Source organism: Fusarium poae, chromosome 2, assembly GCF_019609905.1.
Source record: "Fusarium poae strain DAOMC 252244 chromosome 2, whole genome shotgun sequence".
NCBI classification, from domain to species: Eukaryota; Fungi; Ascomycota; class Sordariomycetes; order Hypocreales; family Nectriaceae; genus Fusarium; species Fusarium poae.
Genome location: NC_058400.1, coordinates 8,502,935 through 8,523,811, shown reverse-complemented (window position 1 = coordinate 8,523,811; position 20,877 = coordinate 8,502,935). Strand labels below are relative to the sequence as shown.

Sequence of the window (20,877 nt, the reverse complement as noted above, 5' to 3'; positions counted from 1 at the left end):
TTCCCTGTCTCTCTCTTCCTCTTTTCTTTCTTCTTCATCTAAAGTCTCTGCCTACAATGTTCCCCCAAGGAGAGAACAAGGTGGCTGTCCACCAAACAGACAACTCATCCACCGACAAGGTCGACTTTGAAAAGGCCGTCTCTCTTCACGAAGATGCCTCACAAGAGATCTTCGATGAGCCCGCCACCAAGCGTCTTCTACGCAAGATGGACGTCAAGCTCCTCCCCTTCCTTGCTCTCCTCTACCTTCTCTCCTTCCTCGACCGAACCAACATCGGAAACGCAAAGCTCGCCGGCCTCGAGGATGCTCTGGGCATGACTGGCAAGTGGGATTACAACATCGCCGTCGCCGTCTTCTTCCCCTTCTATGTCGCCGCCGAGATCCCCTCCAACATGGCCATGAAGCGTTTCCGCCCTTCCATCTGGATTCCCTCCATCATGGTTGCCTGGGCCATCTGCACTACCCTCATGGGTATCACTCACAACTTTGGCGGTTTCCTCGCTTCTCGTATGGCTCTTGGTCTTGCTGAGGGTGGCTTGTTCCCTGGTATCACGTACTACATTACTCTCTGGTACAAGCGTCACGAGTGCGGTCTTCGCATGGCCATCTTCTTCTCTGCTGCTACTGCTGCCGGTGCCTTTGGTGGTCTCTTTGCCCGTGGTGTCATGGAGATGGACGGTGTTGGTGGTCTCGATGGATGGGCTTGGATCTTTATCATTGAGGGTCTTTTGACTTTTGTCTTTGCTGTCATGGCTTTCTTCGTCATGCACGACTACCCCGATACTGCCAAGTTCCTCGACGACTCTGAGCGCAAGGAGGTTCTCCGTCGTCTTGAAGAGGATCGCTCTGTTCTGTCCGACGCCTTCGATATCAAGTTCGCCAAGGATGCTCTCAAGGACTGGAAGATCTGGGTTCACATGATCATCACCATTGGCATCTACACCCCTCTCTACTCCATCTCTATCTTCCTTCCCACTATCGTCAAGGGTCTTGGCTACACCAACGAGGTTGCTCAGCTTATGTCTGTCCCTCCCTACGTTGTCGCCTGTCTCTTCACCATCGGTGGCGGTTTCGCTGCTGATAAGCACGGTCAGCGTGGTATCTACATGATTGGTTTCTGCATTGTCGCGTAAGTCTTTCTACTTCTCCAATATGCCAAGGTTCTAGACCGGGTGATCTCCCGACTTGGCATGCTTGTCTAGAATAACAGATTCACTAACACTTTCTGAATAGTATTGTTGGTTTCATCATCCTCGCCACTGTCGACTCCCACGGCGCCAAGTACTTTGCTGCTTTCCTCATTACCTGCGGTATCTACCCCAACGTTCCCCAGGGTGTCGCCTGGAACGGCAACAACATCGGTGGTTCCCTCAAGCGTGGTGTCGGTATTGCCATGCACGTTGGCTTCGGTAACCTCGGTGGTGCCATCTCTGGCTTTGTTTACCGCAAGGACGACGGTCCCAACTACCGAAGCGGCCACTGGACCCTTGTCGCTACCACCACCATGAGCTGCATCCTCAGCATCTTCATGACCATCTACCTCCGCCGCGAGAACGCCCGCCGTGACCAGACTCACAAGGCTCCTCATGAGTACACCCGCGCCGAGAAGGAGTTGGAGCAGAACTCTGGTGACAATGCCACCTTTTTCCGATATACCGTCTAAAGCACGGGCTTGTGTCGGAGGCGATATCTTGCAGAACATCTTACAAGATAATCGTTACTATTTATATATATATGTTAAGCGTTTATTTGGATATCACAGCGAAATGGATTATGAAATCACGAAAGAGCCTAGAGTATGAAAAGGCTTTTCATTTTGGGAAAATATGTTCTCTAGAGTTTGTTGATCTTTGGGCTATGAGACTTAGACATTTTGACATCTCAATATTACGAATGAGCCATTCATGGTTAGAGCTTTTGGCAATACTGTTCCTCCGTTTCCTTGCATGCATAATGTTTGCTTATCTAGTGAGGATTATCCTGCAGGAGGCTTACTGTTGGATATCCTAGCCCTGCACACGAAACACATAATTAAAGCCACGAATTAACAACTCAACCAACAAAGACATACAAAAACTAACCCATCGGAAGCAAAAGCCACTCACTCGCATCGTACAGGGACCTTTTGCAATACAATAGAAGTCTAGACTAGGCCCTGCAGCAGCGACAGGGATGGAGCAAAGATCAAGATGAAGATCTGCCAACCAAACCCCAGTCGCAGCAAGAATGCCGTCTTATCCGTTTTGTAAGATTTGGATAAAGTCGATCCTCGAGACACGTCGTCTCGCAATAGCCTAAGAAGTGACACTTGGGACATTCCAGTAGGTGAATGATCGACAGCCAACCTATAAGCTTAAGTACAAGGTATTAATTACGCTTACCGACTCATAAAGTCAGAGTGGTTCATTTTTGTTGACATGTTGTGCTCTTGTCTTGCAGGGCTATTATTTCAGCTCCAGCAGCCACCCGTTGATTGTCGTATTTTCTTAATCGCGTTGCATTAACTCTGTATTGTCTTACTTTCCTTTATAACCAGGGTGTCGGAGTTGTATTGTCCCATGTCGATCTTTTGAGAATGGCGTTTTTGTGAATTATCGTGGTGGCTTTATTGAGAAATGCCCACCAACAGGCGGAACAGTCTCCCTGTTCCCGGATAATTACTGCATACAGAAGTCAATAGGCAACCTAGCCAAGGGTATGAATAGATGGTTGTCTGCAACCTAATCTTGGTGTCTTAACAGCAGCAGCTATTGCCAGGTCTGGTTAATCTCCCGAAAAGCTTGAATTGGAATGCTGCCACCAACGAATGGCGTTGAATACGAGACAATCCAACCTAGACAATGCATTTAGCCGGTCGTAGAGTAAAGCTTGATCTTCTAGAATAGTCTAGTGGGTGGGTATTCCAACCTGGTATTGCAAGATAAAGACACAAGACGGTTGGTTTCTCCAATTTGTTGCTTTTTCTTATCATCTCTCCGCATACCTGTCATGTCTCCAACTTGACTTTGCCGCTGTTTGCTTCAATTACCCTGGTTTTGGTTTGGCAATGTGTACGTTACAGGTTCCTCTTCGCCTGACGTATGGTTGAATCAACGCTGATATGATGCATCATTATTATCACGGCATGTGATTCCCTCAATCAAGACGTAGAGGCAGCACAAACAAGACTTATCAGTAATAGACAGTCATGTTTATGATCGAGTATTGTATGTGGTAGCATTGACTCGGATGAAGCCGAGGATCTGCGCCTACATAGTATGTAGTCAACCACGTGGTCAAGGGTTACGTCGCACTCTGCCAATTCCAAATCAGTCTTGCATCGACTGCCAGTTCAATGCCTTGTTTAACTCTCAAGTCAGGCGTAACTTCTCTGACAGAGCCTTGTGAGTACAACCAGAGCCATATCAAACACGCCCACTCAATCACCGGGACGATCAGGGTCCTCTTCATATCAAAAGCACGTGAAATGGACAGTACGCGACTAATGGAAAGTGTCTAGAATTAAGATCTAAGTAATACTGTTTGTGGGAAGAAAAACCCAGTAAACATCCATCTTCAGACATCCACTAACTCTCCGCTTAAGCAGTAATGACACCAGTGCCAGCCTTGGCCTTGACAAGTCCACAAATACAATCAGCAGGGTCAGTGGTGTACTCATAAGGAGGCGTAAACTCCTGCTCCTGTGTAATAGCCGGCTCGCTGTTCTCAAACAGGTTATCCTTCTCAACAGCGAAACCGTCCTCGCGAGAATCGAGGTTAGTAATGATGGACTTCTTGACGTTGACAAAAGCAGTCGCCTCGACAAGAACCTTGGCGCCCATGCGAGAGTTGACTCCAGAAGTGGGAAGGTCCTCGTAGCAGCTGCTGTAGATGTGTGCGGTTCCGAAGCGGATAGAGGGAGCTCGGCTGTTGATGTTGCTCCAGTAGTTGTGGTGGTATGTAACGTGCAGCTTGCCAGTGTCCTGGGAGCCGTTGTCGTCGCTGTGGCCGATCAAACTAGCCTTCCAGTGGTCGACAAACTTGTTCCATGAGAAGGTGAGGAAGTCGGAGCCGCGCTTGGCGTCGAGGAGGCCGTCAAAGTAGTCCTTGTCCCCGCTGATACCCTCGGACGAGAACACATTGTGGTCGATCCAGATGTAGGTTGAGCTCTCAATGTCGATGAGATCCATTTTCTGAGGGGGGTTGTGCATGTTGAGGTTTCGCACGATGACGTTGCTGACCTTCTTGATGCGGAAACCACTGTCGGTGAGACCTGAGGGCGTGTCTTAGTACACATTTCTTTGCTTTGGGATACTTTACTTACCAGAGTTGGAACCGAGACCGGCGATGGTGGTGTCGCTAGGAACCTCCATAATGTCACAGCCGCTAAGCTGACCATCAATGTGAATAACACCACCGTTTCCAAGAGCAGACTTGAGCTCAGAGCAAGACTTGACAACAACAGGCTCTCCAGAACCTCCAGTGGTGCCATCACCATAGCCAACAAGCTGGTCAACCTCGGCAGCACCACAGCTACCTCCAGCGACAGCGCCACCAGCAGAAGGGGCAGACTCAACAGGCTTCTCGGCAGTAGCCTCGGGCACAGCGGAAGCAACACGAGTAGCAAGAGTTGTAGAAGCAGGAGCTGGCGCGGGAGCTTCAGCGTCACCGCCGGCGGTGTACTGACACTCGCATTCCTTGATCAAGCTCTTCTTGGAGCAACCAGAAGCCCACTCGGGGACAGACGAAGAATCGTTCACGTCGGCGCAACCAGCAACATTGGCTGCGACGGACATGGCGCATGCATTGGACTTGATATTGGCGCAGCCAAGAACCGCAGGGATAAGAGAGATGAGAACGGATCGCTTCATGATGATGGTTTTCGGCACGGCCGTTTTAACGATAGACTAGATAAAAGAATGAAGATAAAAACAAACTGATCAAAAGAGTGAATGGTAAAAGACAGTGAGATAACAAGACATTCACACATCGAAACAAAGGGACATATATAATTAAATATATCTTCTCCGCGGCCAAGACATTGAAGTATCGTTAAGATTAACTCTAATGCCCAGGAGCCTCAGGCTTCGGACTATGTTTGGAGGACAGCAATATTGCCGCCTGGGCAGCCGACCAACCCGGCGCCAAGAGAGCGGTTCTCCATATTCTTCAGATAAACAGTGGAAACAATGAAACGTCTGGGCGGTTATCGCTGAACAAGTGACTCTTGGCTGTGTTTCATGATGGTAGTTTGGGCTTATTACCGGGTGACATGACGTGGAGCATGTGCTTGGCTGAAGAAATGCTTCATCGCTTTAAACGCCTATATAGGAAGTTGACTCGAAATACATGGAAATATGTTACAATTAAGTGGGCTTTCATCCCAAGTTCTTCCAGCCTTATTGAAGCACGTCCGTATAACATGTCGTGATAAATGTCCGAGACCCCGTCAAGATCCACACTTGAAGCAATCCCTATCATAAAATCGATCAGCCGATGGGGGATGATAAATCAACTCCAACTCAGCAGTTCCGGCTGTAAAAACATTGCACTTGGTGGTGTCTTTCTGGAAAACGAAGCCCTTGCATTCAGCAATCTTCAAACACTCAAGAGCGCATTTCTCTAGTGTTCCTGTAACCTTGATCAAGAAGCCGTCGATCTGTTTGGATTGTGCTGCGTTGCTGACACCTGGAAGACCGCACGTAACGCTATCGCTGAGAGAAGCCAAGGGCACGGCGCAGGTTGTGGGCTCGGTTTGTGGGGCGTTTGATGTAGTGACCTCGTTGACAGCGGACGTAGTTTTGGTTGGAGGTTCTTCACCAGCAGGGCGGGTAGAGGTCCTCATAGTCGTTGGAGCCTCGGTAGGCGGAGGGAAGAAAGGAACGCTCTCAGTCCCAGTATGTTCCTCCCGATGAGGCTCCTTGCACAGTCCTGAGCAGTCAAAGCATGCGTTGTCGTTATACCACACATTACTACCATCGCGGAATCTATACCCAGCATCTTGAAGAGATGTGCTGAAGAACTCACAGCGGAGTGTATCTCTGTTGAACGCCGAAGACTTGCAGTTCTCGAGCTGTAAGCATGTCTCCGTGCACTGGATTTCAGACCCCTGCCGCGGCCAGGTCGCAGTATCTGCTGAAAAGGGTTCTCCGAGGGTGATTTTTCCGTTACTGTGACAGGTGTAGCCAGTCACTCCTCTTCCATTATTACCGATAGGCCATTCGCCATTCTCCTTGTATCTGCAGCCAGCGTTGTTGCTGAGAACTTGGCAGCCCAGCTCAGGTGGTGAAGGCGTAGGATCAGTTTCTTCCTCGCCGCATACCTTGCAGTCCATACACTTCATATCGTACCATACAGCATTACTACCAGAGTTCTCATCGACGGAAGCATCCTCCAAATCAGATGGACTGAGCAGACACTTGAGTCTAGGCTGACTATCGTCGAAACCAAAGGCCAGACACCCATGATCGGTCTTGCAGATGAGAGCACAGTCTTCGACAGAGCGCTGGTTGGGTCTGTCGTCAAGGCCATAGCCGTAAGCGTCGATGAATTGAGGCCAGCCACGCTTTCCACAGAGTGCCTTTGATGGTACTGGGTTTGCACTAGAGCAGAGCCCGGGGGATGGGACGCCGTTGGGGCAGATTGAAGTTGTAGCAGAAGGAGATGCGACAGTAGAGCTTGGCGCAGATGTGGTCACTGTGTTGTCGTTTGTTGGGCCTACACTAGTGGTTGCCTCCGCGCCCGAAGTAGTTACAGCAGACGACTCGGCAGTTGTCAAGACAGCCAGAGTCGAAGTCGTCTTCTTCTCTTCGGCAGGGCATGTCCACTTGGGCATGTTATCCAGATCTTGACCACGCGTGATATAATCAAAATAAGCATTTCCCGCTCCACAAGCATGACAGTCCATGTCGAAAAAGAAGCTATACGCATTCGAAGGTTCCGCAACCTCGGAAGACCTAGCATCATACAAACTACAGCTTCCATATGAAGCCGAATAAGACTTGCACGAAGGGTACTTGGCGCAGAGATCGCGACACTCATTAGTAAGACCACAAAATCCCCTGGTAGGAGCTGTGAGGAAGGGTTTAGCACACGCCTTGGCTACACCCTGCATCTGAGTACAGGACTTGGCAGGAGTATCAGCGTTGACGTTAACGCATACGGTTCCAGAAGGTTGTTCAGAGCACTCGTCTTCTTGAATGCAGGTTCGGTCATAGGCCCAGGCGGAGTCGGAACCTCCGTTGGTAGGTATGTCGGCCAGTTCCGTGGCAAAAAGATTGCATGTGTTTGCGCAGCCGCTACCATAGTAGAGCCACTCAAAACTCAGACACTTTGTGTCTGATAGACAGAGAGCGGCGCATTGCTCCTTGGTAATCTTGCTTCCGCCGAATCGCTTGTAGCCTTGCTTGCTGCTGTATGGTCTCTTGGCGCAGCCCCGACCAGCAGCGCCAGCGCCAAGTTTTGCGCAGACTTTGGGACCGGATGGAGTCACTCCATCGCCTGTACTGGTAGGAGCAGATGATGCTGCAGTTTTGGAGGCCGTGTCCGTTGTCTTGTCGGTTACTGAAGCTTCATACGTGGTAGTGGGTGCTTCCGAAGGCTCGGCTGTAGGAATATCCGATGTCTCGACGTCGATGCTGCTCGTAACAGCAGTGTCAACAGGAAGAGCTGTGCTAGTCTGAGCTGGACCAACAGTAGCCGCATGCTTAGAGGTAGGAAAGAACAGTGAGATGCCATCAACCCACTCATCACCGATCTTGTTAGACACAAAAACCTGGTCAAAATAAGCTTCCGCAGAGCCCCCATCTATACAAACAAGTTCAAATCGAATCATCCCACTGTCAGTTGTAACAGCCATGTTGTCAACAAACTCCAGCCATTTATCACCATTACCGGTAACGACAGGAAAGTATGGAGTTGCACCAAACTGCTGGCCAGCATAGTAACCCTCGATACGACATGTATCAGCCAAATCGTTCTTAACGACGGAGTACCAGAAGCGAACGGTATAGTCGCTTGGCTCTAGCTGTTCAAGCTGCTGCTGAATCCATGGGTTTTCGGGAGGTGTTTGTCGCTTGCGAGTGGGACTCGTTTTGAGCTGTACGCAGTTCCTCTCTTCACTTGGGCCTGGATGACCGGGGCCTTGGAGAAGTTTGGCATCGCCACCAGCCTGGAAGGCATAGATACCGCCATCAGCGGAAGGGTCATAACCTCCAAAGTCACCATTGGTCACAGCATTAGTGATGACAATGGGTCCTTCAGTGGTTTGAGAGGCAGGTGTCGACTTTGTTGCTGTTCCACTGGTGATGGAAGTAGATTGTGCTGTCGTATCTATCTGAAGAGACGAAGAAGGCTTGCATTTGCTTGCAGCCGCGAGTTCAAACGAGCCTGCAACCGCCAAAGCCAGGAGGGCAGATACTGAACGCATCCTGTAAGTAAAGAATGGATAAGCCAAAAGGAGGCTAAGAACAACAAAAGACAGGTGAAGAGATGAATACTTTCAAGATGAGCAGACCCACGATATATATCGTCTGCCACCCGCCGCCTCTCCCGAAGACCCTGTATTTGAAGTCCACCCCTGGCATTATTGGAAATTTCCAACAGTCTTGGCCAAGATGTTTTGGTCGATTTATTCAGCTGCTGTTCAATAGCTCCGCTGCGGTTTCCTTTTTCGCTTCGAAACCGAGTCTAGATTGGGTTGGTCTGTGAAACTATTGAACGCCTTGTGAATAAGCGAAACAAGAAAGAATCCGCCGATGGGTCCATCGTTGGTTTTTCTCCGGTCGAGTGGCGTGTTTGAGTCGGTTATTTCTTATTTGCGCTGTTGTTGATTCGGCTGTTCAAAGTGTCAAACCCTGAAATGATAGAGCTGCGAGAAATATTTCAGGGTCCAAGTTTGAGGCCAAAGACCCGTGTGGATAGGTCCTTCACGACAGTGACCAGACAGCCTAACAGCCAAGTGTCTCAAGAAAAAACAAGACGTTTATAAAATAATACCAAATTATCTTAATTCATACAGCCTGAAGTTTACATACAAGATATCCATAGCAAATCCTCAATGATAATTCCGAGGCTATCCAAATTGAGCAGTATCTCTCTATTCCGCTCATATTCCGCCCCCGCATCCACCCCTCATACTCACCTCAACCCCAATCACATACTTCCCTTCCTCAATCATCATCACCAACGAACAACCACAAAAATGGGCACAATCTCTATAAGAAAGTTCATCCGCTGGCTCCCCGACGAACCCAGCGAGCCAACAACAACCCTCGTAATCACAAGCCCAAGACTAAAACGTTTCGTCGATCTACGAATCCTCTTATCAGACAATGACTCAACCGGTATAAAACACTTCATCTCATACTCACGGGATTTTAACTAACACATATATGCTTAGACAAGTTACCCTTTTCCCGTCTGGATTGGGCTATAGCAGGTACAACAGTGTCAACTCGTAAACCCGACCCTTCAGGTGCTTTGACATCTCACTCAACATTTCACCAATGGATATCCTCGCGTGAACTGGTAAACGACGCGGGTTTCATGTATCCGCAGCCTGGCGAGGATCTCACACTTGAGAAGGGAAGTATGGTGAATCCAGACACGGGTGTTGATACAGCGTATGAGGAACTCTGGCATGATGCTACGCCTACTGCTATACCGGGAGAAACAGATGTAAGAGCGCTGGTTTTGCAAACTGAGGATGAAGAGAAGGGTGTGAGAGGTTGTGTCGTCAGGCTGGGAAGGTACGCGCAGGGTTTGATCAGAGTTGGTAAAAAGATTGCGTTGGAGAGGTGGGAGTGGATGGAGGGTGGATGGAAGAGAACGGTTAGGATGGGTGATGAGGAATTGCCTATTGAGAAGATCTTGGGTGAGGACACCTTGGAGGAGAATGATAGTGTTGATGTTGGTGGAAGAACATGGAATGTCATTGAAGCGAGCGGTAAACCCGTTACAAAGTAATTAAAGACATAATCTAGCATATTGGAATCACAAAAAAGACATTGATCATGAACAAAACTCTCGATTCTTTCCGACGAGAGCAAAATCTATTCTCTACACCCATCGTGTAGCGAGACCTAACAATTAGAGACTCCTCCAGTCAAGTACAGTAATGCCCTTTATAACACGCCGTCTTCCAATCCAAGTCCCTTCTTCTTTTCTATCTTTCCTCCTTTCAGCCTTTTAGACGATGTTCATAATGTCTAGACAATCCACCTCAAATCAAGCCTTGCAAAACACAGCTTTTGTGTATCTCGATCCTCGTCTAGGTACTCTTGAACCTGCAAACCCCGCTCTAGGGACGTCCTCGCCCCGCCATGCTTATTGTAAATGTTGAAAGACAAGCATACGTACAACCTCGTATGCTGCGCAAACGCAACGCCCATCCATGGTCGAAACAGTAACAATCAATCGATCCGCTTCCTCAGTAAATCGAGGTCTTGAACATAGCGCACGCAATCGGTAAAAGTGCAAAATAAAAGAGAATATGCAGCTTAAACAGCCCAGCTGCCTCGTCGTTCTCGGACACCCCATCCAACAGGGTCCATGCTGTCAAGGTTGGGATGCTGCCTGGCCCACTCCTTGATATAAGACTGAAGAGCGTGCCATCGAGGGCATCTCTGGTCACGAGGCTTGTTCTCCTCGGACTCGACAAGGTGACCTTGAGCAAGTTGCTTTTCATCATCCTTCTCGAGGTCTTCAATGCTCATAAGACTGATTCGTGATAGCTCTCCATCAAAGGCCCGTGCCATAGCCGGATAGCCAAGAGACAAGTAGTTGTAAACTTGAGTAACGAAGCTGTCGTCAAACTCATGCTCAATCTTGTCTTCTCGCTCAGCATGTGCCTTCTCCTTCTGAAGGCGCTCATTGATGCCATGCAACATGTGGAGCCCCTTGGGGGGGCCGGCCCGTGTCCGGCTATCTGCAGTACCATTCACTTGGCCATTGGCTGTACCATTGATGGAGGCAGGCTCGTCCGTAAAAGGTGGAGAGCTAATATGCGAGGCATCACCGGGTGTGACCACCGGCCTAGGCGTAGCCAACATTGGTGGGGCATGCAAGTCTGCTGGCACTAGGTACGGATCGTTCGAGTCTGATCTGAAGCAGTAACCTCGCCAGAGACCATTCTGACCCGAAACATCCCGAAACTTCTCTTCACTATGTCGTTGTGCAAATGGGTGATCGGGCTCAAGCTTGGTCTGCTTAGGAGACGGACACTTTCTGAAAACGAGGTCTTTGCCGAGCATTGGTGGAGTGACACCGAAACGCTTCTTCTGTGATAAGGGAGCAGGCGATGCACGTCCGTAGCCTCCAAATGGTCGTCCAAAGGGCCTGGCAGCGTTGCGCGACGCAAAACCGCCGGTGTCTGGGGGTATTTGTGAAGATTTGCCAAAGGGAGTATCTGCAGATCCGACGGCCGGCGCCGATGGGATGAAGGGCATGGTAGATTCACCAATATGCCGGGATGCTGCAGGTGCCGGCGACGCGGCCTTGTTGCGTTGCTCGGCGGTCAGATACGACTCTGTGTCAAGCAGCGGCATATGCGTCTCTCCAATCGGACCACTAACACCAATCGATGAACGCTTGCTAGTACTATCACGGGGCGTATTGGAGGTGGTCCACACCGGATCCGGGGGAAGTTCGAGGTCCATCTTGTCAAGTTCCGCCGTGTCGGTTCTGTCGTTTTGCATTATAATATCCCCATCTTTCTTAATTGTCGGTGTTTCTGGCTCTTCAACTACAACGTCCATCTCGCCAGGCTTCTCATCGATAACCATAGCATCGTCATGATGCTGTTCCTGCTTGGACTCGGCATGCTCTTGCATGTGTTTGTGCCACCAACCGAGATTGCTGTCGGACGACTGCCGCCGCACCTTGTGGTGTTTGCCTGAGTGGTTGTGGTGCTCGTGCACAGGAGAAGTGCTCTCGGGAGATTGATCACTTCCTGAACTCTCGCGGAAGTAGAAATGGTCTACATTTCCTTCGCGCACGTGGCTGTTGGGGAAAGCAGCCATAGCAGCTTCCTGCATCTGGCGCTCTGCCTCCTTTGCGGCAATCTCGAGGAGAAATTGGACGACATTTTCGTCTTCGGACTCGCGACGTCTGGGACCATTGGAGGGAGAATCGTGGGCATCGTCTCGTCTCCTTCCACGATGTTTTGTGGCGGTGTAGATGTTTTTTGTGTAGGGAGTGATGTCGGTTTTGTCTGTAGGTTTGGTCGCGGGACCTGCATCTCCAACTCTGCGACTTCTACGAGAAGACTCGATCAACTGGGGAGCGAAACGTCGTTTGGGTCGAGGCTGCTGGTGCAGTTCGTGAAGGCCAGGGGATGGCGAGCGAGGAGAAGGCTCCGGTGTCGGTTCTGGATTGGGTCGCATTGCGTTTTGGTCATTTGTCGTTTTGCTTGATCGACTTGTCGAAAATGTAGTCTCAATGGGCTCTGGAACAAACCGTCGCCGAGGTTTCTCTGGCGTGGTCATGATGAAAGAAAAGAGAAAAGACGGAGGGAGGTCAGGGATCGGATTGGATGACTCGTGCGCCGGACTCGACTGGGTTGTACTTGGTTCGGTAGGTTCGCTATTACGTTGCGTTGCTTCGTTGCACCTGGCCTGGCCTGTGATAGAGGGGCAGGGGCGGACAAAAACAAGTGAGTAGTGCTTGTTTTAGGTTTTGGACAAGGGCGACAGGAGGGATTGACCTCGACAGCAATAGAAGTAATAAATTGCAAGAGTAGAGAAGATTTAAAATTGGAAGAGGAGAGAGAAAAAGGTAACGATAGGGATTAAAAAATGTGATGGTGGTTTACTAAAGTTAAGTTAGGCTGGCCTTGTCTGGTGTGGTGGTCTCGTGTAGTGACGACAAGACAAAGTATGGATGGAAAGAAGCGGTTGGAATTAGAAAGGTATGGAGACAAGAGACCAACTAGGTGGGCGACCTTGGGTATTTTGGCTTTAAAGGGTCATGAGCTTCTCATCCGATAAGACTGGGCGGCCCTGCAGTGGCCTGGTCTTGGTCTGGTTCGGTCTGGTCTGGTTTCGGTAGGCAGTGGCAGTATAAGTGGTACATGGGGTAGACCTAAATTGATTTGATTGATGATGAATGAATGAATGAATGCTTTGATCTCAATGTCTCTCCCATCCCATGTAGGTACCTACTATTGAGACTAACTGCTGTACGGATACAAATCGAAAAATGGCTGGCGTCCGACGCCGGCGGTCACAAGTTCACATTTCAGTCAAGGACCTAAAACCAAACATCCATGTCATCCATTCGAGTTCGGTCAGTCTCAGTGTATTCTCAATTGATACCGCCCCAAACTATTGAATCGCCGAGTGCAAGCCATCCATCTATTATTCCACCTGCCTCAAATAGTTGTCTATCTAGCAAGTAAATTGAAGGTGAACATGTCATTGAACCAAAATGCCAAGTGAAAGAAATAACCACATGGACAAGTCTGGCTATTTCTGACATGCCACCTCTACATCTGACGACGTAGGTAGGGCGGACTTCAGTTCCCGAGGCAAAGAAGAGAGTGTCAGAGAAAAGAAGACCCCTGGAACACAACTGCACCAATAGAGCTTGTCGCTTGTCATACCCCGAAAAAACGATGATCTAGGGACCTGCTGTACCTGGAGTGGGTGGCGATAAGGATCAACATGTGCCTTGAAATGGTACCATAAATATCATCGTATCTGAAAATAACGATCCCCTATTTCTTCTCGCTTATGAACCGGGCAACAGACAAGTATCTGTGCAATCTTCACATGAAGCTCACGATAGTTACCATTACCCCAGCCATCAAAGCGGATTCCCCGTGGGAACCATGTCTTATTGTTTCTGTCACCAAAAGCCCAGGCCAATTCTTGGTGGGGGTGTCTTGGAGTCTCATGGTGGGGTTTTATTAACATGGGGAGAGGAGAGTAGAGATACAGTGTATGATGGTCAAGAGTCAAGTAAATACTGTGCTGAGGTCATGATTATGTCCCGGGCATATATACAGTCTGACTCAGGGTCTACAGTGCTTTACTCTTCAACTCACACAGGCTGGTGACCTTTTCCCAAAGACTCAGATTAATTACAAGCGCAGATACCGAAGACGGCTCCCCACGTCCAACAATTCCAACCAAACTGTGACCAGGCGCCGCCCGATGATCTCATATCATCCCTATAATAAGCTGCACGATAATAATTCAAAAACCTGCCACTGATACTGTACTGTACACAGGCTATTAACACGAACAGACAAACAAAACTACGCTTGCCACCCGCTTCCGCGCTCACCGGGGACCCTCCTGTAGTGTTCCCGCCCGGCCCCGGAAGCCGCAAGCCCCCCGGGGGTCCGCTGAGGTCCCTCTGGGAGTCTGGTTCCTGCAGTTGTCGTCTTCACCGACTATTTACAGCACATCCATCCACTATCTTGGAACCAAAGTGAAGCGAAACTCTGATGACCACCTACCCTCTTGTGCCTACAGTAAACGAAGACTCCATTTCAGTCCAGACTAATAGAGTGCAGCAAGCCGTCAGAATAAACGAAAACTAGACATGCACAAAACTTCAAAAGAGGTGAAAACGAAACAAACTAGACTTGAGGGTCAGAAAAAGACTCGGAAACGTGCAGCTGTTTTGTGGCGAGTCAAAGAAAAGCGGCAGTGAAGCTATCAGAAAGAAAGAAAATTCTCCCATTTCTTTCATATCTACTCTTTCTAGATGGATGGATAGGTAAGTGGCATTTTTACTGTAACCCTCCATCGTCAGGTCCGTTATCTCTCCCACTGGGCGTCCTTGTACGTGTTGGCGTCGTACTTCACACCATCTCTCGGAACTTCGCTTAAAACGCCAGAGCCTCAAGAGAACAAAAAAAAAAGCCCCCTTTCCTCTTGTCGCTGTGAGATCTGATTCTTCCTGGTGGTTGCAGTGCAGCCAGCCGCAACCACTGTTGAGGTCTTGTGTTGCACAGCAGAACAACGCCATAATTGTTGTGTATTTCGTTGAGGGTGGATGATGTGCAATTTGATAGACGTCTCACTCAAGTCTCCCTCTCTTCCTTAGTTTGTAGGAGATAATCTGAGACAATTGTAGAATGTGCACGGCATCAATTACGTGGCATTCTATTTTTTGAATGCCAGCATATCTTCAATTCGAGATATTTTTGAAGCTATCGTGATCAAAGTTCAATAATAGAAACATTAACTTTTTTCTGGTAAATCTACCAAACTAAAATCCCCCACGCGACACACACTCTCCCATCCCATCCCATCCATCCATCTCATCCGATGCGCTTGTTTGCTTGCTGCATGCATAATACGCACCATCAATCTTATGCCGTCACATCCAAGACAGCCACTCATTCTTCTCAGTTTTCCAACCCTCCATCTCGATGCGATCCCCCAGCGGCTTCCGAGAGCGATCACTTTTAAGAGACAACATCTGACTGAGCAATGCTTACTTCTAGCAGCCATAGCAAACAAACCGTTGCATTCAACAGTTCTTCTCCACCACCACCAAATATGCTGTGGAACAACGGGACAGAAGCCAGTCTCAGTTTCAACTTTTTGAATGTCCATTACCGCCAACAACAGTTGGTGATACTCATCTCTAGGTACCTTGTTCACAGTGAGGTACAGTACATAACCCTGTTGATCCCCCGCACTCACCGCATCCGCCCTTGTTCTATCCCCGGAACCGTCCCTGTACACGGGACCCTCTGTTAATCTAAACCTCCGCCATTTCACTTCACGATAGAACCAAACCTCCGCTCTTTTGTGTATCGAAATCCAGTTCTCTCTCTGTCTCCTGACACTGCCAGAATCGGGCTTATCCCTGTCGAATCAATGCGGCTCTTATCCTGAGCCCCGGGCACTCAGGTGACATCCGCTTCTTGGCTATTAGCCCTTGAATTTATCCTACAAGACCCGGCCTTGTTTTTGACAACCAACATCGATGAATAGACGGCCAAGATGCTGATAACCAGACACATACATGGATCTCTTTGTCTCGTGGTGCTACTACTTCATGCACACCGCTTGCAGGCTGAAACCTCGGTGTTTCTTTGTCTTGTTGTCAGTGTTGCATCGTACTGAGCCTTCATGTCATGCTAGCTCAACGTTTCTTCGTCAGCCGTCTTTACCCTTCAGACCTCCCTTGTGGCATCTCAAACCATGGCAACGAACCTTGTGCTTGTGTTATTATGTATCACTTCAGCAATCGTGGTACCCCAGATGGCATCCCACTGTCTCACTTCCCCATCATTGATTCTCCGGTGTCGGCTCATACCGCACTGCATTAGTTTTCCCTCCAAAGTGCCGTTCAGTGACATATGTACTAACTGCAAGCCTCTTTTCACTTCACATCAATGGCCATTTTTCTTTCCCCTCAGATCTTGAAAGATCAACTCCACTCGCCATGTGCTTTGATACGCGTCCCGTTCGCTTGAACTTTGTTTGACCCCCTCCTCTCTTGCCTGCCGATGAGCATCGAATCAAGTTCAGCCCTAGATTTAACTTTTTGTACAATTCGAGTTGATTGTCTTTCTGGAATGAAGGACCGTCGTCGTAGCCAACAATCTTTCTTCAATTCGTCGATCTAGCGGATTGTAAAGGGTCTTGTCGTGCATGCAGTCACCTTTTCACGACGTCAGTTTGTTCTCCCCGAGTCGTGCGGCGAGATCTGCAAGTTGTGTTTCACGTGCGCGACTCGCCAGGTTGATCTAATTGTAACTCTGCAGTCGCTCTGCAGACCTCACGGGATCCAAAAGGTTGGGCAGTTTGAGCGTAAGAGACGAAATCGGTAGGTGAATACATGCCATCTGAGTCAACACTCTTAGGTCATTTTTATCCTAGTCTAAAACTTGAGGCCTACTTCCCGGTATCTCTAGTAGGTTCATCTAAGGTCTTATCACTCAGGGCAAGTTGTTGTATATAGCATGGTGGGACAGTAGCAAATGCATTCGTTCATGGCATGACAAGAAATTGTTGCGTTCTGTAACATGATGAGACAACATGTAACACAGGTGGTGGCAAAACTCCACTGTCAATCGTAGATCCGAAAATGGGCTTCTTATCAAGATCAACATGTCATTGTTTATGTCGATCTCAAACTTAACCGACGTCTACGAAACGCTACTGCTTTTGTGGTCGTGGTGTGGAAGCGGCTGTTTCTCCGATACCATGTCCAGGGTAGCCTATTTCAACCACATATCATAACTGACACTGGTTTTTAGATGCCGTTTCTCGATTCTGATGCATTGATATTCAGTCAAATTTCTTCGGAACATAGCATCAAGTATCGCTGTGTATCTAGATCCTTCCTTGTAGTACGAAAATGTTGTGGTCTTTCAGTAAACCGTCGATATGCACAAATGTCTTCAACCACTTTACGATTGAGGTCCGACAAACGTCAACACAATGGGTGGCATGCATGAACGCTGGATTGATGACCTCGATTGAGCAAAGTCATTAGATACTAATAGTTCGTTGTAGAGACATATTGGCCGGAATGGAAGCTGGCAATTCGTAGGTGTTAAAAATTGAACTTCTGCACACGTGGACTGACTGGCAATGAAGGAGTTATGGAATCTGATATATCTCTCGACTCAATTGTGTCTACAACACAATGAGATACATGAACCCTAGTGGTAGAAACTAAATTGCATCTCGAGTCCGATTGTCATCAAAGAAGCTGGACAGAGATGCATAGCCAAGGTGCAAAGGCCTGCAACATTGGTCTGACAAAGAGCCTTGGCAGATGCAACTCGAATGACGCTGAACTGACTAGAAGTAATTCAAATGATACAGCAAAAGCCTCATATCATTATCACCTTCTCCAGGACAGCTCTACCTACATCGGGACCAGGCCATCGCAGGGCTAAGGTTGAATGGAAAACCCTGCTGGAAACACATATATCGATATGTATGAATCCCTTTTTAATGAGCTACCTCTTGATTAAACCCTCTCGATAGAGATTACCACACTATGTTGTGACTTTGGAGTAGGAGACACGGGTTTGCTTGCGGATGTCTTGTAGATCAAAGCCCATCAAAAAGCAAAAAGACAAAACACCAAAAAAACATACAACAGCGGGGATTCGCTGGTCGTCACCGACCCAACTACTAATCCGCCCCTTACCAGCTTATCTATGGGAGAGCGGACGGGATCCCGAGTTCTCTGATAGGTATGGTCGTATGTGCTTGATACACTGTCAAATTTGGTAAATATGGTTGACTACAATGATCACGCTGTAAGATACACCCGTCAACGTTGAACTTTAAACTTTGCAATACGCTGAATAATTATTATCCCACTTACTTTGTGTGTTAAACGAAGAATAAGTGGGTGCATAGCAGGTCTCACAGTGCTTTTGTATTATGTGAGAATAAGGTTGCTCTCAGAGCCCTATCTTTCGTGACGAGGCTGCATCTTTCGATCATTAAACTTCGAGGAACACCCACACCAATCGCAGTCTCCAGGACAGTTTTACTTACGTCGGGACCAGGTCATCACATCAGAACTGAGGTCTGAGAAAAAAAGACTCCCGGCTCTAGGAATTGAACCCAGTCCCAGCGCCCCCTTGCGGGCACTCCGTAGAGTGTGCCCAACGCTGATGCGCCATTACACCACGCCGGATTATTTTTGTGATGTTTGAATACCCACGGTGTTAGTAGGAACAATTGATAATGTCACATCAAAACGCCTCAAATTTTCAGTCGTGGTCGTCATCTTATGTGCTCAACTCCACGACTTGGTCGTCATGATAGTAAAAATGCCATCACCTCGGGCGTCACTCTCATTGAACAAAGATGATTGGGGTAGGATTTCGGTTGGTAAGCGGGCAACAAGGTAAGTCCACTAATCCCAAGGAGGCAATTTTTTCCACATCAAGATCCACACCTGTTCGCCAAGAGCATCAGATCCATGACTCTAGAGGGGGCAACCGAGATTTGGATACGAAACTGTAAAGCAAAGATGTATATCTTTTTCTTTTTTTCATGGTTCGAGACATTGATACCGATTTTGAGAATATAAAGTCATATTCTCTCTTTGTTTCTTGTCCGAGATGGCAGACGTCATGAGTCGGCCAGACGATGAGGAAAACTCCGGTGTCCGGGCCGGAGATGGGAGCCGGGATTCGTCGGTTGATGTTGACAAACTCGGCCGTCAACGACCAGAAGTGTTCAAGTCGATATGGTCTGAACTAGGGTTTGGTTTCTCAGTATTCTGCTCCATGTTACTGGCAGTAAGTTATATCTCAATGACCACTTCTTCCGGGGAGTCAACTTTTCCAGACGCTGACATCATCAGGAATTCTTCGTCAGTGGATTTCATGTCATTCTTCCACCCTTATCTGAAGAGCTCAAAATCCCTTCTGCGTCGCAGACATGGCCTTCAAGTGTCTTTTCCCTCGTCACAGGGGCCATGTTGCTCCCAATGGGTCGACTAGCAGATATGTATGGTGGCTACCTTGTGTACAATGCTGGTCTGTTGTGGTTCTTCATATGGGCTCTCATTGCAGGCTTCAGTAAGAACTACATGATGCTGATCTTCTGCCGAGCTCTGCAAGGTCTTGGTCCTGCTGCGTATCTACCAGGTGGTGTTATGCTTATGGGTAAAACCTATCGCCCTGGCCCTCGAAAGAACCTCGTCTTTGCTCTATATGGCAGCTTTGCACCTCTCGGTAGGTCGAGTGGTACCTAGAACATATAGCACATCGCTAATACCATTGAAGGTTTCTTTTTAGGCATCTTTGTTGGAGGTCTATCTGCAGAGTTTCTCGATTGGAGATGGTACTTTTGGATCGGCACCATCATATTTGCCGTTGTATGTGGGATTTCACTCATCGCCGTCCCCTTCGACTACCGTGATAGAAAGGTCAATATCCCCATGGACTGGTGGGGAGTTGGAACCATCGTACCGGGTCTTCTCCTTGTTGTTTACTCTCTGACCGACAGTTCGCATGCGCCCAACGGTTGGGCGACGCCATATATCATTGTGACACTGATCCTGGGCATCATGTTCCTGATAGCTGCATGGTATGTTGAGACCCGCAAGGCGCAAGTCCCTCTACTACCAGCCGACCTCTTTGAGCCAAAGGGCATGAAGCGTTTTATGGCCGTTCTCTTTATGGCTTTCGGTACCTTTGGGCTTTTCCTCTTTTACTCGAGCTTCTACATGGAATTGGTGCTGCATAGATCACCGCTTATCACTGCTGTCTGGTATATTCCCATGTGCGTAGGTGGTCTCATCATTGGTACCGTAGGAGGATTTACGCTGCATTTCTTACCAGGGCGACTACTTCTTTTCATCTCATCTATGGCCAACGCCATTTGCATGTTGTTGTTCGCCCTCATGCCTGAGAACCCGAACTATTGGGCCTGGGTATTCCCCAGCATGGTGTGCTGTACTCTTGGCATCGATATCACATTTACAGTCAGCAATATCTTCCTGACAACCAACATGCCGAGCCACCGACAAGGACTTGCAGGTGCTTTGATCAACAGTGTTCTCTTCTTGGGAATCAGCTTCTTCCTCGGTATTGCGGACATTGCTGTTGCAGAGACATCAGACCTGGGACTTCGAAAGAGCTACAAGGTGGCATTTTGGCTGGCATTTGGTGTGGCAAGTATTCCTTTACTCTTTATTCCATTCCTCAACATCGGGTCTGCTAAGAGTGACCTTACGGTGGAGGAGCGGCAGAGATTAGAGAACCCACAACGGTCAACGGAAGAGTCGGGAAGGGATGCAGAGGCGAAGAATTCAGCATGAAAGATATTTCGGCTGGCGGGTTGCTCGGGAATTGGGGACCCAACTCTGAAGCGATGAATAATCGGACTGCATTTGATACAAGCCGGCGTTGAATAGAGCGTGTTATTTGGTTGCAGTCTATATCACAGATAGTCG

At 48.5% G+C, this 20,877-nt stretch overlaps 6 protein-coding genes across 6 annotated transcripts; 3 read left to right on the top strand and 3 right to left on the bottom strand.

The window, feature by feature from the left end:
• Positions 1–56: 56 nt before the first annotated feature.
• On the top strand, positions 57–1,663 carry FPOAC1_006904 (uncharacterized protein; the record flags this gene model as incomplete). Its single annotated transcript, XM_044851377.1, has 2 exons — positions 57–1,129; positions 1,234–1,663. The coding sequence occupies 2 exons, from the start codon at positions 57–59 to the stop codon at positions 1,661–1,663; spliced, it is 1,503 nt and encodes a 500-aa protein (XP_044710089.1).
• Positions 1,664–3,578: 1,915 nt separating this feature from the next.
• Positions 3,579–4,850, bottom strand: FPOAC1_006903 (uncharacterized protein; the record flags this gene model as incomplete). Its single annotated transcript, XM_044851376.1, has 2 exons — positions 3,579–4,252; positions 4,304–4,850. The coding sequence occupies 2 exons, from the start codon at positions 4,848–4,850 to the stop codon at positions 3,579–3,581; spliced, it is 1,221 nt and encodes a 406-aa protein (XP_044710088.1).
• A 578-nt stretch (positions 4,851–5,428) lies between these two features.
• On the bottom strand, positions 5,429–8,407 carry FPOAC1_006902 (uncharacterized protein; the record flags this gene model as incomplete). Its single annotated transcript, XM_044851375.1, has 1 exon — positions 5,429–8,407. The coding sequence occupies one exon, from the start codon at positions 8,405–8,407 to the stop codon at positions 5,429–5,431; it is 2,979 nt and encodes a 992-aa protein (XP_044710087.1).
• A 774-nt stretch (positions 8,408–9,181) lies between these two features.
• Positions 9,182–9,945, top strand: FPOAC1_006901 (uncharacterized protein; the record flags this gene model as incomplete). The annotated part of the gene is made up of 2 exons (XM_044851374.1): positions 9,182–9,323; positions 9,380–9,945. 2 exons carry the CDS (start codon positions 9,182–9,184, stop codon positions 9,943–9,945), a joined length of 708 nt encoding a protein of 235 aa, XP_044710086.1.
• A 533-nt stretch (positions 9,946–10,478) lies between these two features.
• On the bottom strand, positions 10,479–12,464 carry FPOAC1_006900 (uncharacterized protein; the record flags this gene model as incomplete). The annotated part of the gene is made up of 1 exon (XM_044851373.1): positions 10,479–12,464. The coding sequence occupies one exon, from the start codon at positions 12,462–12,464 to the stop codon at positions 10,479–10,481; it is 1,986 nt and encodes a 661-aa protein (XP_044710085.1).
• Positions 12,465–19,036: 6,572 nt separating this feature from the next.
• On the top strand, positions 19,037–20,742 carry FPOAC1_006899 (uncharacterized protein; the record flags this gene model as incomplete). The annotated part of the gene is made up of 3 exons (XM_044851372.1): positions 19,037–19,216; positions 19,282–19,654; positions 19,706–20,742. The coding sequence occupies 3 exons, from the start codon at positions 19,037–19,039 to the stop codon at positions 20,740–20,742; spliced, it is 1,590 nt and encodes a 529-aa protein (XP_044710084.1).
• Between the last annotated feature and the right edge of the window lie 135 nt (positions 20,743–20,877).